At 42.7% G+C, this 20,174-nt stretch overlaps 2 protein-coding genes and 1 long non-coding RNA gene across 11 annotated transcripts in view; all 3 read left to right on the top strand.

Annotated features, from left to right (window-relative positions):
- The window catches only part of mpripb (myosin phosphatase Rho interacting protein b), a 50,701-nt gene extending 47,355 nt beyond the window's left edge, over window positions 1-3,346 (top strand). For 3 of the 5 annotated variants that reach the window (XM_085169318.1, XM_085169321.1, XM_085169322.1), the window contains one exon: window positions 2,386-3,346. In XM_085169318.1, the coding sequence (XP_085025444.1) occupies window positions 2,386-2,457 (72 nt within the window). In that variant the 3' untranslated portion in view covers window positions 2,458-3,346. Of the gene's footprint in view, window positions 1-207 lie in introns of all 5 variants that reach the window. The other 2 variants (XM_085169320.1, XM_085169319.1) reach the window with 2 other exon arrangements.
- LOC146513199 (uncharacterized) overlaps window positions 1-18,874 on the top strand; it is a 115,098-nt gene extending 96,224 nt beyond the window's left edge. Inside the window, exon 2 of the long non-coding RNA XR_014875549.1 lies at window positions 18,380-18,874. This is a non-coding gene — a long non-coding RNA (uncharacterized LOC146513199). The remainder of the gene's footprint in view (window positions 1-18,379) is intronic.
- On the top strand, window positions 6,972-17,411 carry LOC146513200 (uncharacterized). Of its 5 annotated transcripts, none has more exons than XM_085169329.1 (6): window positions 6,972-7,446; window positions 8,536-11,243; window positions 12,937-13,030; window positions 14,634-14,683; window positions 14,800-14,863; window positions 16,591-17,411. In XM_085169329.1, exons 2-5 carry the CDS (start codon window positions 8,541-8,543, stop codon window positions 14,860-14,862), a joined length of 2,910 nt encoding a protein of 969 aa, XP_085025455.1. In that variant the 5' UTR covers window positions 6,972-7,446; window positions 8,536-8,540; the 3' UTR covers window position 14,863; window positions 16,591-17,411. The 5 variants fall into 5 exon arrangements, with proteins under 5 accessions (XP_085025455.1, XP_085025454.1, XP_085025453.1 ...); XM_085169328.1 differs by having other exon boundaries at window positions 16,568-17,411; XM_085169327.1 differs by having other exon boundaries at window positions 16,565-17,411.
- Window positions 18,875-20,174: the final 1,300 nt, after the last annotated feature.

Here is a 20,174-nt window from a genome sequence, read left to right as displayed (position 1 = left end):
AAAGCCTGAGAAGTTGTTTCCAGAAACTTGCTGCCACCTACAGGTCACCTGCTAAGTTGCATGCAGTATTGCATGCGAACCGGCTACATTTTCCCGATCCATGTCGTGACTCCCATCAGAACTGCATTGTAGGCATTGTATTGCAAATGAAACACCGCAGTAGTCTTACACACACTTGCCTGTGTGTTTTCCCCCTTCTGTCTTCAGTCTGTGAGTCGAGACATGCCCTGGGACAGTTAGGGCTGCTGACGACGTGTAAGCTTCCTCCCCCTTCTCCTTTAGGTAAACCAAACCAGACGCACCCATGGGTGGATAAGCACACCCTCCTGTCCTCCACCTCTCAAGCCACTCAAAAGATCAGATTCTGCACATTAGTATGCACAAATACTCCACACTTGCATGGTGGTGACGAATGAATGTCAGGTTTGGCAGAGTGACTGTGTATGTGACTTATCACTGGGCTTGATTACTAATATGTGGGTCCTTTCACTTTATCAGCCATGAACTGTATTGTATGAGGGGGTTACTTACACAGCGCTAAACAATAAAGTCCCAAACCTAATAAAAAGCTGTCTGTGAAGGTTCTCAGTCATCCAGGTCATCGTAGTCAAAGGAGCTTGCAAAGAAAAGTGTCTGGACTTCTTTAAGTTACTTGCAGACGTTTCACCTCTCATCCGAGAAGCTTCTTCAGTTCTAAGGTCAAATAGTGGGGAGTCTCAGATATAAAACACAGACACGCCAAAACACAGACTTAACAATGTGGTGTATGCCGTACAGTGCAGCGAGGAATGTCCAGACCTCTACATTGGAGAGACCAAACAGCCACTTCACAAGCGCATGGCACAACATAGAAGAGCCACCTCCACAGGACAAGACTCAGCTGTCCATCTGCATCTTAAGGATAAAGGACACTCTTTCGAGGAAGCCAATGTTCACATTTTGGACAGAGAGGACAGATGGTTTGAAAGAGGAGTGAAAGAAGCATCTACGTCCACTGTGAGCGACCATCTTTGAACAGAGGCGGTGGTTTACGACACCAACTCTCTGCCATCTATAATCCAGTTTTGAGTTCCCTCCCCAGACGCCTTAACGCCCACTCACATCCTGGGCCATCTGACCTCAGGAATTCGCATGATAAGGTGGGGCCAGGTTTCACAATGAACTCACCCGAAACTCTGGCTGATTGGGACCCACACCCAGTTCCACACCTTGGCTCAGGCGATTAGAGGATCATCAGGGGGTCCTTTTGTCCCTCTGTGGGGGGAAACTCCCACTAGGTTTATATCTGGGACTCTCCACCATTTGACCTTAGAACTGAAGAAGCCTCTTGGATGAGAGGTGAAACATCTTCAAGTAACTTAAAGAAGTCCAGACGCTTTTCTTTGCAATCTCCTTTGCCTAATAAAAAACTGTTTGTCAGTCAAGATGCACCTGAATTCTTAATAATCAGCACTGTTAGGCAGGTAAATGATTAAAATGACAAGAACAACGTGGACAAAACTTTTCCTTCATCTTCACTTTCTCAATAAAATCAAAAAGTCATTTTGCTTGAATATCTTTAAATTTGTTAACATGAGAGTTTTTGTCTTAGTAATAGTTTAATATTCACAGTAAAATAAATCTAGACGTGTCTGCATCTAGTGGACTCAATATTTTGTTGTTCTTGCTGGTTGGTTAAACACATTTTACTAATGCACCAATGCATCAGTTCCCAGTTCAAAGATGCGGTTGGCGACTAACCAGCACGATCTCTATGAAGGGAAGTTGTGAATGAATAAGGGAGGAAGTAAAGAGGTCACAGCCTTGCTAACTGCCTCAGTGCTTCGATGTGAAGCTGCCTAGCTTGGAAAATGCTTTTTCAGTTTGAGTGACTTTATGACAAAGGTAAATGTAAATCAAATATAAAACGTCACAATGGTCATTTTATTTATTGCACATTTTGTTATACTTTTAATTCAATGTACACAAAGTAAAAATATAAAAAGCAACATGTGATTTACAGTGAAAAGAGCAAAATAAAATGCAAGTTAACAGTGAGAACAAAGAGGTTTGGAGTCTGCTTTTGAATATGTGCAATTAGCTGAACTTATATATGTAAAATGGAGAAACTTAGAAGTGAAGGAAAAGTGTTGACTTAACACAGTTGAGTTAAACCCATTTTATGCGACCTTTTATCAGTTTTGGGACTCCATAGCACACATGCTAAAGAAGGGTTTGCTATCAGTTGTAGTGTGGTGTGTTAACACTCTGAGAGGGATAACTCACTGGGTGACATCAGGTTTACACTGGGAGAAACACTGCTTGCTCAGAAACAGCACACGTGTCCAGAGTTGTGTTCGTCATAAACTTATTTAGCGTCTGCTTTTTCTCTCTTCATCCCACCAGAGTCTGAAGGAAGGGCTGACAGCGGAGCAGAGACTCCACCTGTTTGAAAATAAAGACACGAAGGAGTTCTGACAGCGACACGTCACGTCCCCCTACCTTGCTGCATGTTTAGAAGCCCACTATATTTTAGCTCTGTAATGACTTATTTAGTAACAACGACACACTGGTCACCAAACACAGATCATTTATTATTAAAAACATGCTATGAAGTTTGAATTTCATGTTTAGTTTGCATTCCATGCACTTCAGTTAACTGTGACTTTTTTGTATTTTTTTTCCTTACTGTAAATACTGTTTTTAAATGAGCATTTTTCATGCATACACTAGAACTATGACTGTGTAAGCTACTGTTTTAACTCTCTAGACTGTTGCTAGCCAAAAGCATAAATGTGATGTTAAATGGCTAAACTACAACTACATAATGACGAGTAATACTTGCATAACAAAACCGTAGGAATGAGTCTGGCGTTCAGTCTGCACGTTAACGCTCCTCCTCTCCGTTATCATTCCAGCACAGATGGAAGTGTTGCTCAGTAAACAAGCTATAGAACAAAAGTGCTTGTCTGCATTAGAAAAAAAGTGCTCACCCATGTTGCTGCTTCGTGTTACTTTGAAATTAACATCAAAGATGTTTCTGCAGTCTTGGCGAAAAAAATCAGATAAAATCAGTGCGCGACAGCTGAATGCATCAGGACAAGATTCACTGACTATAATTTAAATATATATGAAAGTTTATATAGATTTTTTTTCTCTCACTGCAATCATTGGTCCAACTGTATAGGAGTTGCTGGAGTTGGTTTATGTTTGTAGTCTTGTTCAGTGGCAGTCCCTTTGTATTTATTTAAGTGGTTGGGATTTTTCTTTCACATTCCCATTCCTCTGTACTCTATTATTGTAAATATAAAGCAAATATACACCAACTGACTACAGGTTTATTAGCAATAAATATTTTTGCACCCTTTTCTGTGTGTTTTGAAGTTTTGTTCCAACTTTCAAACCACATTTGAACTCGGGGTGTGTTTTTATGGGGATAAATATTCTCAACAAACACTGAACGCGACTTATTTTATTGTAATGCTTAAAGTCAAAGAGGGTCGGGCAATGCACAATCAAATAAAACTGTTTAAAACTGACACCCACCCCCATTAAGAATATCTGGTAAATACAAAGCTGTACATATCTTCTGGCTACTACAATCGCAGTGGTGCTAGGATCGTGGTAAGAAGTCGCTTCTCTACAGCAAAAATGAGTCGCAATGAAGGACTGAAGTTCACCTTTCAGCAAGACACCACATCCCAGATTTGGATATGGATTTCTCTCCTAATATTAGCTATTTGCTGATTTGTATGTATGACTCCAGAGACATGAAAAAGATGTGAGAAACACTACAACCATTTAATTAGTGCTAATGACGCAGTTTTTCCATGAGAAGGCATGCTGCAACGTCCCCTGTAACATGTTTTGAATGAAACAAACACAACAACCAGTTGATTTGAGCAGAATGTAAATGAGAAAATAAACAACTCCACACATAACAAATATTAGGGAATCTATTTTTTGGAATAAAAGTGTCTGCTAACATTTTCAGTATCATTATTCATCTTAAAAACTATTCACAGAAACCAAAACCCTTTTTTTTGTACCAAACTCTAAACATATTTCATTCTGCAAAGTTGACCAAATTGAACATGACCCTATGTGAACGAGTGGAAGCCCAAATCAATTACAGTAGAGGAACTATTTTGTGTACTTCCACACTGGCTTCATTTCTCAGCTCCAAAGGTTGTCCCTTGGTGTCAAAGGGTCTGGCTATAGTCATACGCAGTAATTGCTGTGACATTCCTTTGAGGCTGGAGTGAAAAAGTTCGGCAACAATGAGCATATTCTATTACTGACCATGGTTTAACAAATGAACGTAATTTATTTAGTATAACCCAAAATGAGACTTATAATTAGATGTGTTGAGGTGACTGTTGTGATCTGGCCTTATATAATTAAAATGGAATCGAATAAACCCAGGAACATGTTTACAAAGGCCTGTTTTAAATTTCTGAAAAACTATTTTCTTGCCATTGTTTACGACCTTCTTCATAATGGTCATAAGCTGTTTATTGTGCTTTAGCAAAATAATTCATTAGACGGTAGTATATGAACTAATTTTGTTACTTACCTATGATCAGTCCTGTAGTTTTCATTTCTCTGCTGCATTAACAGGTTGCTTTGAGGCCATTAAAAATAACTCAGATCTAAGGCACAAGTGCCTTAGATCTGAGTTATTTTTTGGCTTCACTGTTCAGTTGCAGAAGTTATTTTCAACTATAGGAAACCTGAGCAAACTTAGAGAGAGCATTTTAATACCAGCATTCCAGCCTGCACTCCTCTGGACTAATTACATGTACAGAAACAGGTTCAAAGTTCAAAGTGTAATGTTATGATGAAGTAGTACATGCCATACTGCATATGTTTTGCATACTGCATAGAACAGTACATACTTTGTGAAGGCAACAACCAGTCATACCTACTGCCACTTAGGATCACCAATTAACCGAACCTCATGCATGTCTTTGAACTGTAGGAGGAAGTACCCAGACAGAACATGCAAACTCCACACACCGTCTTGCTGTACGGTCACACATTACACTGTAACAAATATTATTCACATCACCAAGTGATTTTAATGTAACTTTTGTTGTACAGTATGCATTATGTGTATGTTAGTGGTATACTAATTAGTGGAATACTTCCTTATCTCAGTCTTACCACTGTGATATTGAACCTAAAGTGTGTTACCACTTTGGATTTCATCATTATTTATTATTCATCTCTGGCTCTGTTTTGTCCTTTCTCTGTCACCTCATTTCCAATGGCTCATGGCGTGGCATGGGTCCCCTCCCTGAGCCTCTTCTGTCAGAGGTTACTTCCTGTTAAACGGGAGTTTTTCCTTACCACCTTCTTTTTTTCTTTTTTTCTTTTTTTTTTATTATTTATTTTATTTTCAGTTGTTACAGACGGGACAGACATGAGTGAGGGATAGGAAAGGGAGAAAGAAAGAGGAAGGAAAAGAAAAACAGAAGGGGAGAGGGACAGTGAGAAAGGGGGGAAGAAAAAATATCTCCGGGATCACCTGTTGAGAGAAAAAGAATAGAAAACAAGCAAAAAAAAACAAAACAATGCAACATACTATACACAACACCATCGCATTAATCTAGCTAAGTGTAAACAGCAGTAAATACTAAATATTGAATGTTGTTGTGCAGCACGCAAGACAGACAGCGCACAATGTGCTTTGAAGTAGCAGCCAAGAAAGGTGTGATTTAAGTCTACGAATAGTGAACACCCATGTGCACACCTGTGTGGATCGGCGCGCTTGTATTCAAATGGTTTCCCCATGTAATGGTCTGCTAGAGGATGTAGAGAGCCATAGCCCTGTCCCCCAGGGCATGAAGCAGGCATGGAGGAGATCCAGGCCCCAGACATCCAGAGGCCCCAGAGTGCAAGAGCCCAAGGAGGACCACCGGAGGGGCATCTGTGCCACCTTCATGGGAAGGGCTGAGGATCCCCAGATGAGGGGTCACCCAGTAGCCATCGGGCAGAAGCTAGAGGGGGCTGCACCGGCGTGCCCGCCGGCTCCGCCGGCAGCCAGCTGTGCCAGAGTGAACCGAGCCGCAGGCACAGAGGCCGGAGGCCCGAGGGCCCCCCGCGCCCCGGAAGAGGCCTGACCGAGCAGCAGGCACCAGGCCCCGCCAAGTAGCCACCGGGAGTGAGCTGGTACATGACCTGAGCGCCCAGCCCTGGACACCAAGAACCAACAATGCACCGACCCCTGAGGGCATCAGTCACTGGCAGGGAGTGTGGTGAGGGGAGATAGGCCTCCACACTTTGGAGGGCCTTGGAGTTCCCAGAGAGGTGGAGTCTAAGACCCGACCTGACATATAGACACAGACAAACAGGCACACACAGACACAGACATGCATTCCCACCCTCATGCACACATATACAAACACTCAGCACTCACCCAACGCAGGAATAAACGTAAATGGACATGTACACACAATCACACTCCCCAAACATACTCTATACCCCGGGTCCAGGTATCCTCACCCCCAGAGATGGAAACGGCACCCAGACCCAAGAGATGTTACCCTTCCCTCCGGGGTGGAGGCAAGCAGACCGCCCCAGGCTCCGCAGCAGCAGGGAGGCCAATCGGACAGCCAGCATCTCTTCCATCTCTTTCCTTACCACCTTCGCCAAGTGCTTGCTCATATGGGGTCGTGCGATTGTTGGGATTTTCTCTGTATTATTGTTATTATTAGTAGCAGTAGTAATAGTAGTAGTAATATAATGAAACTGAACTATTATTATTAGTAGTAGTAGTTGTTGTTGTTGGCCTTTCTTTAAAACTGCTATCAGTAGCAACGAAAGATCATAAAACACTCAACTGTAAGGCACTGATTAGTACTTTCTATTACGTCACACCACTCGTCTCCCATAATGCCTTTCTGTTCCTTAGCCGAGTGACAACTGTTTCATTGCTCGGTTTGACTTGTCAGGGCACCGATATCAGATGACGGCAATGCTGAATAAAAAGAAAACACTAATAACTTTTCATCATCAGTGACTAGCAGCAGAACGTTGACCTTGAAGTAGACTAGCCTACTTCAAGGTCAACGTCTGAAGCTTTGACAGCTTGCACGCAACCGCTGGATAACTGGCAAATTAATTTATCTGGAATAGATACTGAGTTTTATTTCGCAAAACCTTTTTTGTATTTGGACTTTGCTTTTTATTGACATAAGTTAAAATTTTAAAGCAATAAACCTACTGGTAATTACTTTATTGTGAAAGGAGTGCCCGGAAGCCTTAGATTATGTACAACTTGACAGTGCTGCTATCAGAGTAGTGTGTTCCTGGAAAGTGTGTGGATCTTTATTTAATTTAGGGCTTTCTCTCTTTGTAATTTTTTATTGGGGTTCATTAGAATAGATGTGTTGCTGAAGGAGATGTGGGGCGGGAGGGATTCTTAACTGGACGTTTAAAAAAGCTGCGATTTCTCCCGTCCGGGTAAGTTTTGATCAGCAGCAGAACAGCACAGCGCATTACCTCCGCTCTGTCTTTGTTTCATCCAGCCGGGCCTTGCCCCGATGCTTGCCGTTCTCTTTAATTGAGAGAACGTCTCGCCAAACTCCACGAAAAGTAACCAGTAATTTGATAATATCTTGGTTTACGTGTTGTTTGGACCTCTACTAGCGAACAGGATGTATTTCTCTAAATCTTTAAGATTTACTCTTCAATTCGGAACTCATTTAATAAAGCAAAGACCACAATTTTAAGCAAAATAAAACATTTTTAAATCTCATTGGCTGCTGTTTTCGCACTAAAGTTAGTAAGAGCCGCAGTAGGATGTAACCCACGGTGTCTGTCACTGAGCTATAAAAGTTGTCAATTTATCGGAATAATCGCACTTTGCGGGCAGTGGACCTCGCCGAAATGAACTTTGGCTGTTGTCGATAAGTAGAAGTTGATAAATCACGTTTTGTATGATACGATTTCCAGTCTTCAACGAAAAAGCCCTTAAAGTTCTCAAATCTTTAATGCAGTTAGAGAATGTTACCGGAGCCGGGCCTAGCTAGCGTTAGCTGTGGCTAAGCTAACGTGGTTAGCAAGCTCGACCTGTTAGTTCTAGTAGTTAAAAAGTCAGTCCAGTGTTCGGACAGAAATTATTGGGTAAACGTAACAACTTTTTATTCAGAACATTTAATACTATTAAGACAATTTGGAAATAAGCCAAAGCGTAAATTGTCAGTTAACCCTTGGCATATTCTCCAGCGTTAATGAAAATCAAGCACACGTCAGTTTCCAAGCTAATTTTAATAGCATGACTTCATTTATACGGGGTTGAGGTTCAGTTCTTTGCTTCAAATGAAATAAGCTTACTTTTGAGTGTGTTGAATAACAGTGTAAAAAAGTGTCAACTCAATGTAATGGTAAAAAGTAAAACTGTGATTTGGCGCTTTTGGGGGGAAAGAGTATTTGGTCTTAGGAAAGCCACTCTGGTTATCCTGTGTAGTGGTGAAATAAACCCAGAAACTGATCTCTGTATGCCACCATTTATAAGCTTACATGAATATCTTCTTCATTTTTCTACTGCAGTTGTTATGGAGCAGCCACCAGGGAGCATAGATGATCTACAGCCTCAAGACCTCTCTACTTCCTGCATCCCCACTGTGATCGACCTGACCAGGAAAGGGGAAGAATGTGTCCTCAACTCCACGACGGCTTTTGATGGCTTGTCGATGGTCAAGAGCCCCGGCTGGTTCCCAAACTCTGGGAACAGCAACCCTGGATTACAGGGATTCTCAGAGACCAGCTCCTCAGACATCGCACACCAATCAGGGGATCAAATTCAGCCAGACAATGCCTTCTCGCGCACTACAGTCACCCTTTCATACGTGAGCCGGTCTCACGTCTTCTCTTTTCAAGACACCCTATCTCAACACTCGCCTCTGTACAGTGTGTCGCCTATCAGCAAGTTCTCCCTCCACCCTCCTTGTGACACAGATAAAGGGCTCGGGGAGACCGGCTATGCAGTGAGCCAGCATTACTTGGCGCAGGTTGAGGGGCCCGAGGACCTCGCCACGCAGACGGAACTTTTTCAGTCATTGTCTCAGGCTCAAGGGGGACTGGAGAACAATGTGGACAGAACACAGGACTCTCATGAGTGTAACAGTGGAGTCACTTTCGGTGACGTGGATGTTGAAAAGCCGCTCCAAGGCAAAGAGGATCACAGCCTTGCTGGTGATGACAGCCCACATCTGGATAACTGTTCAGGAGCATGTGCCGAATCCTCTCCAGAGACTGTCACCCCTGTCACAGAGAAGGACGAGGGGAAAGCAGGTTCTGAGGTGCTCTTTCTCATGTCTAAGACACCAGAGCAGGTGGTTGCCTCAGACAGTGTGGGTGCCAGAGACCTTTGTTCACTGAGCAGGGAGTATATAAGTCCTCTGGAGGACCCCGTTTCCCCCTCTGCTACCTCACTGGACGATGTGGAAGATGTATTTGTCCTGCCTCAGGCCTCAAGCTCACCCAGTGGCGACAACTCTTATCTTGAGACGACTGAGGGGGTCTCGTGTGATAGCTTGAATACAGAAGGGGCCATTCAGCCAAGCTCTGGCATCAGCGATGGCACCACAAGGTTGGATTCAAGTGATGAAAATAAACAGCCGGGCAGTAGACGAAAGGCTGCGCTGGAGCCTTTGATCGACTTGACAGATGGTGTTTGTGCAGCGGAAGTTCCTGAAAACAATCACAAGACTGTTATTCCTCACATGAACGGGAATGCAAAGGCACTAGAGAGAAGTTTGAAAGAAAAGAAGCTGCCAATACGTTCCAGCAGAGGGACACGGCTAGAGGCCATAGTTATGAATATAAATTCAAGCAGGTATAAAGTATCAGGATGCATACGCACTAGTAACAAAGTTAATGCTTCCCAGTCAACATCTAGCGATTCCACTATATCTATTTCTAAGAAGAAAGACTCTGTGTTAGCAGGTAAAAGGAGAAGCCGAGTAAAAGTGTCTGCCTCAGCGAAACCAGCGAAACAGAAAGCAGCAACTCCTCTGAAAAGAGGCAAATCAAATAACCTGAATACTGACAGCTGCAAAGACTCTACCTCTGATTCAGAAATGATCGGTAATTCTAAAAAGTCGCGGCGCAGCGCACCTCCAAAAAGCCCCCGGTCTGCTGCGCGGAGAGAGAGTTCAAAGACTGAACCGATGAATGTTTCCCAACCTGTGCACCCACCCCAAACTAGCCCTGTGAAGTCAAAGAGGAAAACCTCCCCACAGTCAAGTCCTCAGTTTGCTCTACATAATAACTCAAAGGAGGAGCCTGAACTGCTTCCTCAGCCAGACCCCTCAGTGGAAATCCAGGTGGCAAGATTTTCTCCACCATCAAAATCTCCAAAGAAAAACCAAGGCAAAGCCAACAGCAGATCTCCTGCTAGCAAAGCGTCGCCCACTGCCAAGACGAAGGCTGCTCGCACTCCCAAAAGAAGACGAAAGAAACATAAACCGGGTCAGTCTTCGTCCATGTTTTCCCCAAAAGAGCCTGAGATCAAGCTCAAGTATGTCAACTACAAGGAGGATAAAAGGGATATGAGGCCAGACAGTTTCTCTCCGTTTATCCACGTGGAGCGTCAGCAGTCCTCTCCGTCGCTGTGTACTGTCGTCAATTACCCAGAGGAGGTAAGGGCGCAGCACAAGAAGGGCTCGCAGCAGCAGCAGGCTAATACCAGCGGCTTCATTTCTGCAGTCGTACCCAGCACTTCCTGTCTGCAGCTGGGCCGGGTTTCCACTCACGGTCAGGATCAGCGCCCTCTTATCTGCTGCCTGTGTGGGCAGTCAGCCAACGCCATGGACTTGGGGGACCTTCACGGCCCTTACTTCCCTGAAGGTTACCAGCCGAGCACCAAAAAACCAGCCAGCACTTTAGGCCTCAAAGAGGATGACTACAGTGATTCGGACTCTTCATCTTGCAGCATGAGAGGAAGGGGGAGGAAGTGTGCCGCTGTGCCCGCTGTGCGGGCCCTGAGGCCAGGAGCTCAGCTGAAGAAGAGGGGCCTAATGGAGAACCACCGATGGAACAACAGCAGCATCAGCACAGGCAGCCCTGCAGCTAAACGAGTGCGGTCAGATGCTAGCTCTGCGAATGTGGAGGACTGGTATAGCCCCCCTGTGTTGCTTCTCCAACCTTGTGAATACTGGCTTCATGAAGACTGCGGCATCTGGTCTGCAGGCGTGTTTCTTGTGAAGGGCAAAGTGTACGGCCTGGAGGAGGCTGTCAAAGTAGGCCAGGAGACGGTAAATCTGCACTTTAAATTTGAAGTGTTGCACAATAGCACATGGACTCATAGCTGACATAATGAAGCTGGAAATGAAAGCAGCATTGTCATGTTAATGTTAATGCAGTTGGCTTGTTTTCTGTGCCTGTAAGAGAGTTATATATTTTAAATGCTTTCAAATCACTGCAAGAGGAAATGTGAATAATTAGCTTATTAGCTTAGTTAGAAAACTGGAAATTATTGGTGCAGGGAAAACGACAGTGAGACACTATTTTTGGGGAGATCTCTTTACTTTTTGGCAAAGTTTTAACCATCTACACAGTAAGATGGATACAGTGTATTCTCTTTTGAGGCCAAAAGTCAAAATTTGCAAATAGCCAGTCAGGATTTCTCACCTGGAACACCTCCCTCAACTCAGACTTCCAACTTGGAAACCTGGAGCAGTCTCTCTCACTAACTGTAGTCTGTGTAGCTACTGTTGTATGTTTTCTACTGGTTAAAATAGTCATATGCACTGACCTGGTTCTGTCTGTGAACGTGCTGCAGCAGTGTTTTTAAGTACTAAAATCCAAGCATAGTGAGTGTTGTTAGTGATGTATTAGTAATAAATGTATACGCTCTCCCTTGCTGAGGAGCAAATGAAATCCTGATTTTCCAACTTTGCTACCAAGACTTGGTAAACTCGAGAGTGACGCCACTCCCGGTTCCAACATGGGTCCTCCAAGGCCGTTATTCTTAAGGAGAAGAATGGTGCCAGTGGCTTTACAACCATCTAATTACAAGCACTGTGCAGTCTGAGTTAGGTTCTAATTTAGCCCTTTATAACCTATTTGATATAACCAGTTAAAACCTTGTGAGAAAAGACGAAAATGACCGAAAGTTGATTTAAAGGTTCTAGTTTCTGAAACTATCCTTATTCAGCATGTAGTTCAGATGACCTAGTCCAGAATTGCCCCAATGGTTCATTTGCCTCTTTTTAAGATAAGATCATTAAATTAAACATTGATCTCTTTTTAAGTCATTAGTAGAAATCTTGCATAACTTAAGGCCTTCGATATTTATTTATATGATGATATCAAATGTGTGTTTCATAAAACAGTCCCTGCAAAATGTGTCACAGCAAACTTTTGACTGTTGGTTGAGGTCATACAGCTCAAGATAGCCTGAGCTAGCTTGTGTTCGTCCATTGTTCTGCACATACACTTGAGAGACTGCAGCTGGAGGAGCAGCTAGTGCCAGCATGTCCCTGCTGCCACCGGAGTAGGGGTTATGCATAGAAATTAATAGAGGTGATAGTATATTTTAGCTTGAGCATGCCTCGGGGACTTTTAGTTTCATGCCTGATACGACTGAAGATCAACATTGGCATCTTAAAGTCAAAGTGTCTCCTGTATGAAGGGTACATCAAGGCAGCGTTCTTTCAGTTTCTCCTAAGGTGATAAGGTGTTAACCATCTTAAACCATCATGAGTCAGATTGGTGGTAAATGCAGCCTTTGGGTTTCGCTTTATTTTGAAAGACTGTTAAAGAGCCTCACTGTTTACATCAGCCATTGTACATTATGACGACTGCTGCTGAAGGCAGTGTTTTAATTAAAACTATATAGTAATTACCTTAGTGCTATATATTCTGTCCCATGTAGTAAAAGTGGAAATCACAGCTTGCAGAAGTGTGTACGATGTCTTCTCTTAACCTCATCTGCTGTTTTTTCAGACGTGTTCAGCGTGCCATGACCCAGGTGCTACGCTTGGCTGTTTCTTCAAAGGCTGCCCCAACAAGTACCACTACAGGTGTGCTCTGGAGTCAGGTACGCAGCAGAGCACAAACTCTTATCATGCCAGTCTTGTGCAATTTTAAAATTTGCATGCGTGCTTAAGTTGTAGACTGTATGTAAAAGATGGACCCGTGTTAATTTCATTGACCAATAATTTTCGTCATAGTTTGAAACTTTTGTCACGAAATGTCTGTGAAGATTCTCAGTCATCCAGGTCATCGTAGTCTAAGGAGCTTGCAAAGAAAAGCGTCTGGACTTCTTTAAGTTGCTTGAAGGCGTTTCACCTCTCATCCGAGAAGCTTCTTCAGTTCTAAGGTCAAATGGCGGAGAGTCCCAGATTTAATCCCAGTGGGAGTTTCCCCCCAAAGAGGGACAAAAGGACCCCTGATGATCCTCTAATCACCTGAGCCAAGGTGTGAAAATGGGTGTGGGTCCCAATCAGCCAAGCTCCTTTGACTTTTGTCACAAAATAAAAATGAGATAATGCGGGACAAGTTTGGAAGTGATACAATCTGAAGTAATTTCCTTGTGCATATTTGACTCTGGCCAATGCGGAAGTGCCTCAAACTTGGATTCTTTCTGCTGGCGCCTGTGTTTGGGGAAAAATGCTTTCAGTTGTGTAGAAGTCTGCGGGAAAACAGCCCTGGCTCTAGGTGACATCCGTAAACCTTTTACTGAGTGTTTTATAGTCTTAACTGGTAGTTCCAAGTTTTCTTAAATACAGCATTTTTTCTCTAATAGTCAAAAAAGCGAAGTATGTTTTAGGGCTGGGCTATCTTGTGATTGGTGATTGAGCACGAGTATTTTTGAAAACACAGATTTTTCTATGCAGTCGCACCTTTCGTGCACACGTACAAACCCTGTTTAGTATTTCCCTCTCAGGCTTCTAGACTTCTGATTGGGCAACATTTCGTTCTTAGCGTTTACATGTGGACGGAGATTTTTTTTCAAAACCGCACGTGTGGACGGGATTTTAAAAAAAAAAGCGAAAACTGAAAATCTCAGTTTTAAAAAAACACCCATGTACGTGTGGACGAAGCCTGATTCTACTGTATGCAGTGCCTCTTGGTTTCTCAGTCAGAGCCATCCGTAGCTCATCACAAGCACTTTCTATGCCCAAAAGACTGAGCTTGAGACTTTGCATCCGGACTTCCCTAACCAGTGGTTGACGTCTTGGTGGCTAGGTTCATCTTTTATATACAGTCTATTTTTTTCAGGCTTATCTTGAGTGTTGAATTTACTTACAGTAGCACGCAGCCCTGCAGGTTTTCCTCTGGTGATTGGAATTTTTGCCACCACCCACACTTTGATGGAGTAACTTTAGATTTATGTATGCCATCTGCCCCTCTGACTACTGTTTTTACTTTTTCTTATTTCCTTTTTTTGCTCCACATCTGAAGTCTCAAATTAAACTTTAACAGGTACAAAGTTAAAGTTGAACACATACACCCACGACTGTCGCTTTGTGTTCAGTGTGTGCGTGCACGCATGCGCACTGTTCTGAAAATAGCTCCTTTGTGAAGGGCTGTTGGCTCTTATCACTTCCGCTCAGGCTGAACTTGCACGTGGGGGCGTTTGAGCCTTTCAGATGAATCGGTGCATCATTGCCAACTCCTGTTCTGTTCTTGTTCTGCAGACTGTGTACTCATTGAAGAAAACTTCTCCATGAAGTGTAAGAATCACAAGGTGAGCTCTTTAAAACTCTATTTGTGTGCGCTTTGAAAATGTATGTTTGCTCTTATTGAAGATTTGGCTCGTGACCATTTAAAAACGTAACCTCTGGATTTGTGACGTCTTCTTAGAACAAGACATTCAAAGGCCCCTCCAGGGAGCAGATGGGACGAAAGGGGACAGAAACCTCATGAGGTCAGTAAATACTTTTCCTGCTTTCTGCTGATCAAACCACTGACAGTTGAAATATATCGGGCAACAAGAGAGCGGTTTTTGTATTTTTAAAGCTGTGAGCCAGTATAGTGGTTATCTTGGTTTGGGGTAACTGCTGAGCGGTACACAAGTACACAAGCTAATTTTAATTTAGCTCGTTTTCTAAACCCACAGTACAGATTTGCACAAGGCATCAACTTCCTGAAAAGCAGAATTGAGCATGGTTTTAGTTTAATCTCAGCCACAATCAGATCATATATAGACATGCTGAACATAGAAATGCAGCCAGAAATGAGTGATTCCATTAACTGTTCATGATATTATAACAATCTGGAAGTGAATGGGAAAAACAGCAACTCATTCACAAAGTGATTGGCCACGTAACACCACAGAGCGATTTCAGCAGATGCTGTGGCGTGTGTGCAGAATAATAATAATAATAATAATAATAACTTTATTTATAAAGCGCTTTCAAACAAAGTGCTGTACAACTATTTGAAACTAAAAAGATAAAAAATAATAATAATAAAAGCGATACATAGCAATACAGGTAAAAGACACAATACAAGTTAAAAACAGTAAAAATTTAAAAACTAAAAGCCATAGAATTAAGACTTGTAAGATAAGGTGAACAAATGTGTCTTCAGCTTAGTTTTAAAATGCAGAGGTCGACAACTTTCTGCTGAGTCGATTGTTACAAATTGAAAATTGTTTCCAAATTTCATGTGGCCTTCAGGTTAGCTCAAGAACAGTGTGTACAGAACTTAATAGAAAGGGTTTCCATGGCTGAGCAGCTACATCACCAACCGCAATGCAAAGTGTTGGATGCATGGGTGTAAAGCATGTCGACACTGGACACCAGAGCAGTGGAGGCATGTTCTCTGGAGCAGTGAATCACACTTCTCCATTGAGCAATTCGATGGAAGAGTCTGGGTTTGGTGGTTGCCAGGAGAATGGTACTTGTCTGACTACACTGTGCTGTGTAAAGCCTGGTAGAGGGGGCATTATGGTGTGAGGTATGAGTTGGACTCGGCCCCTTAGTTCCAGTAAAAGGAACATTTTGGCCACTTTCATGGTCCCAACAGTTTGGAGATGACCCTGCTCCAATTTTAACATGACTGCGCACCAGTACATAAAGCAAAGCCCATAACGACATGGACGAGAGAGTTTGGTGTGGATAACTTGACTGGCCTGCACAGAATCCTGCCTCAGCCCGACAGAGCACCTTTGAGATAAATTAGAGCAGAGACTGAGCAACATCAGCATCTGACTTCACAAATGTGCTTCTGGAAGAATGGTCAAAAATTCCCCAAAACTCTCCTAAACCTTGTGGAAAGCCTTCCCAGAAGGGTGGGCCCGCATCATATTAGTCACTATATGTTTATATGCATGTGAAGGCAGATGAGGGATTACTTTAGGCAATATAGTGTATTTGTTAAAAACATTTAAGCTAGTTTTATTAGATTGGAGGGTTTACTTTAACAAAGCATGGTTAAGTTTTTACTAAGGGAAATGGGAAACAGATGGGAAACATTGAGACAAATCGACCTGCCACTCGTGCTGCTGGTGGTTAGGATCCAGAACCCTGGTGTGACGACTCATGTAGCGGCAGCTGCTGCTCCTTTTTTTGCTCTCTATGAAATGCATTGAGAGGTTTTTTTGTTTTTGTTTTTCTCCTGTTAGAAGATTCACCTGCAGCATTTTCGCAGGCCTTCCCACCACCTCGCCGGTAACCATGGCGACACTGGACCAGGGTTGTTCTGACTGACAGCTAGCACCCGCAAACCTTAACTTCACCCTCTGTCCTTCAACTGCACTGTTAACCCCCACCAGGCACTGGGACTGGAGGACCCCGGTCACCTCCCTCAGTCCAGTCTGACAGTACTCATCAGCCGACGCCACCCGCGGACTGACGAGAACCGTTCTTGAAGTAACATGCTGAATTTGTTATTTGTGTAGTTATTTATATGGGATGTTTTGGTTTCTTTTTTCTTCTTCTTCTGAATTAAATATGAATAACAATCAAAGATATTTAATTTTTTTTAAAGATTTTCTAAGTATTTGATTATATTTGGGTTATTTATTCTTGTACTGGTTTCTTTAGCAGTTGTCAAAGACGTTGGATTGAGTGTTGTTTTTTTTTTTTTTTAAGTTATTGCTAAAGCAGTTTTGATGTTGAATTAAACAGCCAGTCATGGAGACAGAAAGAAGGGGCTGGTGGCTCAAGGTAGTACCCTCCCAGAGTAAAGGTACCTGATTATCGTCAACACAACAGGGTTCCAGATTTAATGCAACACCTTGTGCGATCATTATGCTTTCTGTTTCCAGCGCAGATTCACCCAGCAGGTGTTACTGAGCGAGCCCCAAAGCGTGCATGTATTTGAATGTATTTTCACAGGAAGCACTTTGGCCCTCTGCTCCAGCTGCAGTATTACTGTCTTCAGCTGACCACTGCCTCCAAACTTTGTTGGCTTCAGGCTCTTATATCTGGCTTTTGAGGCTCATTGGTCACCTTGTCAACTTAAAATAGTCAGATCCTACTGCCTCCCTCCCACCTCGGCCTGAGAGAATTTCTGCCTGTACCATCTTTAAATCAGTTTGGATCTTAACAAACTTCAGTCTGAATTGTTAGGAGCTGTGTTAGGGGTTTATAAATTAATAAACAATAAATTTTCTTCCACTCCTAAAGGAAAGGGAATCCTGTGTTAGATTTCCCTTTCATCATCTCAACAAACCAGCCCCCCTTAGACCACAGGACCACTCAGCTGCTCGCTTGACTTCAGACCCAACAAGGAGGGGCAACAGTTACTCTGCTGTTCCATCAGTCTTAAATTGAATAGGAATGGCCGCGCTAGTATTAAGGTTCCTGATGTCTTTACTTGGGCCTACATGCTGCTCTTGAAGAAGCCTTATCTGACTTACCAGCGCTACATGGACTCGGTGTTCCTTCACTAGCTTTTGGTCCAGCAACAAATCCGTGGATGTACCGCACACGGTGTTCCTGAGGACAGCTTGCATGCACTTTTATGCAGCAGACTCTGTTGTTAGTAATACCAGATACGTGCTGGGCCGCCTCCTAGTAAAACCCTCTGGCTGCACAGGTGCTCACCTACTCTGTGGGACTTGCTCAAACCCAGCGTACCTGTTGAGGACGTCAGACTCAGTTTTTTTTTTTAGAAGAAAAGTCTTTGTGATCAGTGTTGGTGTTAAAGTCTGTGCACTTCTCCTTAGCGCCATTAGGAGCAGCGCTGTGCTGTGTGAGGCCCATTAAGCCATTACTCGATGTCAGCAGACATCCACACAGAGGCAGCTGAAGGCTTCGTCTGCTTAGTGTCTCACCAGCAGCAGCAGGATTCAAACACACACACACACACACACATCTCCCTACCCTGAAAACACCATGTCTGTTCCATTCGTGCCATCTTTCTGTTTTGCTGTTTTTATATTTTGTTGCAGTGAAATAATACATTTTTTAATCAACTATTTCTAAGTGAGCAGGTGTGTCACTGAGCCTGTAGTTCTTTGTTTTTCGTTTTCCAGTTTCAAGCACTTGTACCAAATAGAGATTTTGGAGAATGTTTTATTATTACAGTCTTGCAAAATGCTTGGGTTTTTTAAAACTATGTTGTATGTGTGTTAATCTCAGGGCTGAATCTCAGATTTTCGAATGGGTTTTTATGTTTTTCTTCTGTTGTGTCAACCCCACATTGACTGGAGCAATGATACATGTAAGCAGGAAGTGCTCATCTCCTCAGATGTAACGCCTTTTTCTGTCCTGGTTACACACTACTCGTCACATTCCAACGCCGCCTCCATGTGTCCGTCAGTGATGCGGTGTTTTGTTTTAGGACATGGACTGCTTCACTGTCACACTTTTGTCATCGTCTTATTTTTATGGTAACTTTTTTGTATTGTCTTGTCTATTTGTTGGAGCACCAGAGGTCATGTCATTGTTTAAGAATAAATATTTTGTTCGCTGTTTTTCTGAAAGAATTCTTTATCTTTATCTTGAGTAAAGTTTTTCTCTTATAATATAGACATATTAGAATACTCCAAAGCATCAGAACGACTAATATGAAATTATAAATTATGATAAAAAATAAATGTGAAATTGATATATAGTTATAGCATTTATCCCTTCATCCTGCATACTGAGGTGATGTCCACCGTTTGGCTCGGTTTTTCCAAAGTTGAGACATTTTTGTCTTTTTATTTATATGGTTGGGAAGAAAGCAGACAAGGGACAGCAGCATAAACCTGCAGCCATAACAGATTTTTGTTGAATGCAATACATAAACAACCACACACCCCTAAAAGAGAAGGAAGGGATGAAAGCATTTAAACCTGGGACACCTCCAGTAACTGTATAAAACCGTAGATGCTGCTCTGGGCGCAGTCGTTTAAAAGATGTAATCTGAATAACAATTATCCAGTTTTGACAGGGCCCTTACTTAATCCACTGCACCTTTGTCTTCGTTGTTCAAAAGGATATTAAATACAATCACACTGATCCAAAACTACTGAAAGCTTTACTGGTAATAACCAGTAATTTTACTGGGATGCAGAGGGCGCCAAAGTTCATGCAAAAGAAAAGCTCCCTTATTAATTCATAATATTAAGTTTGACATTAACAGCTGTTATGTGAAATATCTAGTTAATAATGCATTTGCTGTTTAATTCATAACCATATTTCACCTGCTTTGTCTTTATGAGAATGTAACAGCTCACAAACACTTAGCAAAAACACAAAGACAGGTGGAACTCGTGCATGAGTAAATATACTATTTAAAAGGGCGATCGTGGCTCAAGAGTTGGCAGTTCCTCTTGTAATCGGAAGGTTGCCGATTCGAGCCCCGGCTCGGACAGACTCGGTCGTTGTGTCTTTGGGCAAGACACTTCACCTACCGCCTACTGGTGATGGCCAGAGGGGCCGATGGCGCGATATAGCAGCCTCGCTTCTGTCAGTCTGCCCCGGGGCCGCTGTGGCTACAACTGTAGCTGCCTCCACCAGAGTGTGAATGTGAGAGTGAATGAATATTGGAATTGTAAAGCACTTTGAGGGTCTCGAAAAGCGCTATATAAATGCTATCCATTATTATTATTATAAAACACAGTGTAAAAGAAGGGCTACAATGCAGTTTGCCATTCTCTTAACTCTGTTTTCTTGTTTGACTGCCTTTTGACTTTTTATTTCATTTTCCCTTTGAAGTCCATTCTATTCAGTTTCAATTCAGTTTTATTTATACAGCGCCAAATCACAACTACAGTCGCCTCAAGGTGCTTTATATTGTAA

This window comes from Neolamprologus multifasciatus, chromosome 8 (assembly GCF_963576455.1).
Source record: "Neolamprologus multifasciatus chromosome 8, fNeoMul1.2, whole genome shotgun sequence".
Lineage (NCBI taxonomy): Eukaryota > Metazoa > Chordata > Actinopteri > Cichliformes > Cichlidae > Neolamprologus > Neolamprologus multifasciatus.
This window is presented reverse-complemented; position numbering and strand designations above follow the sequence as displayed.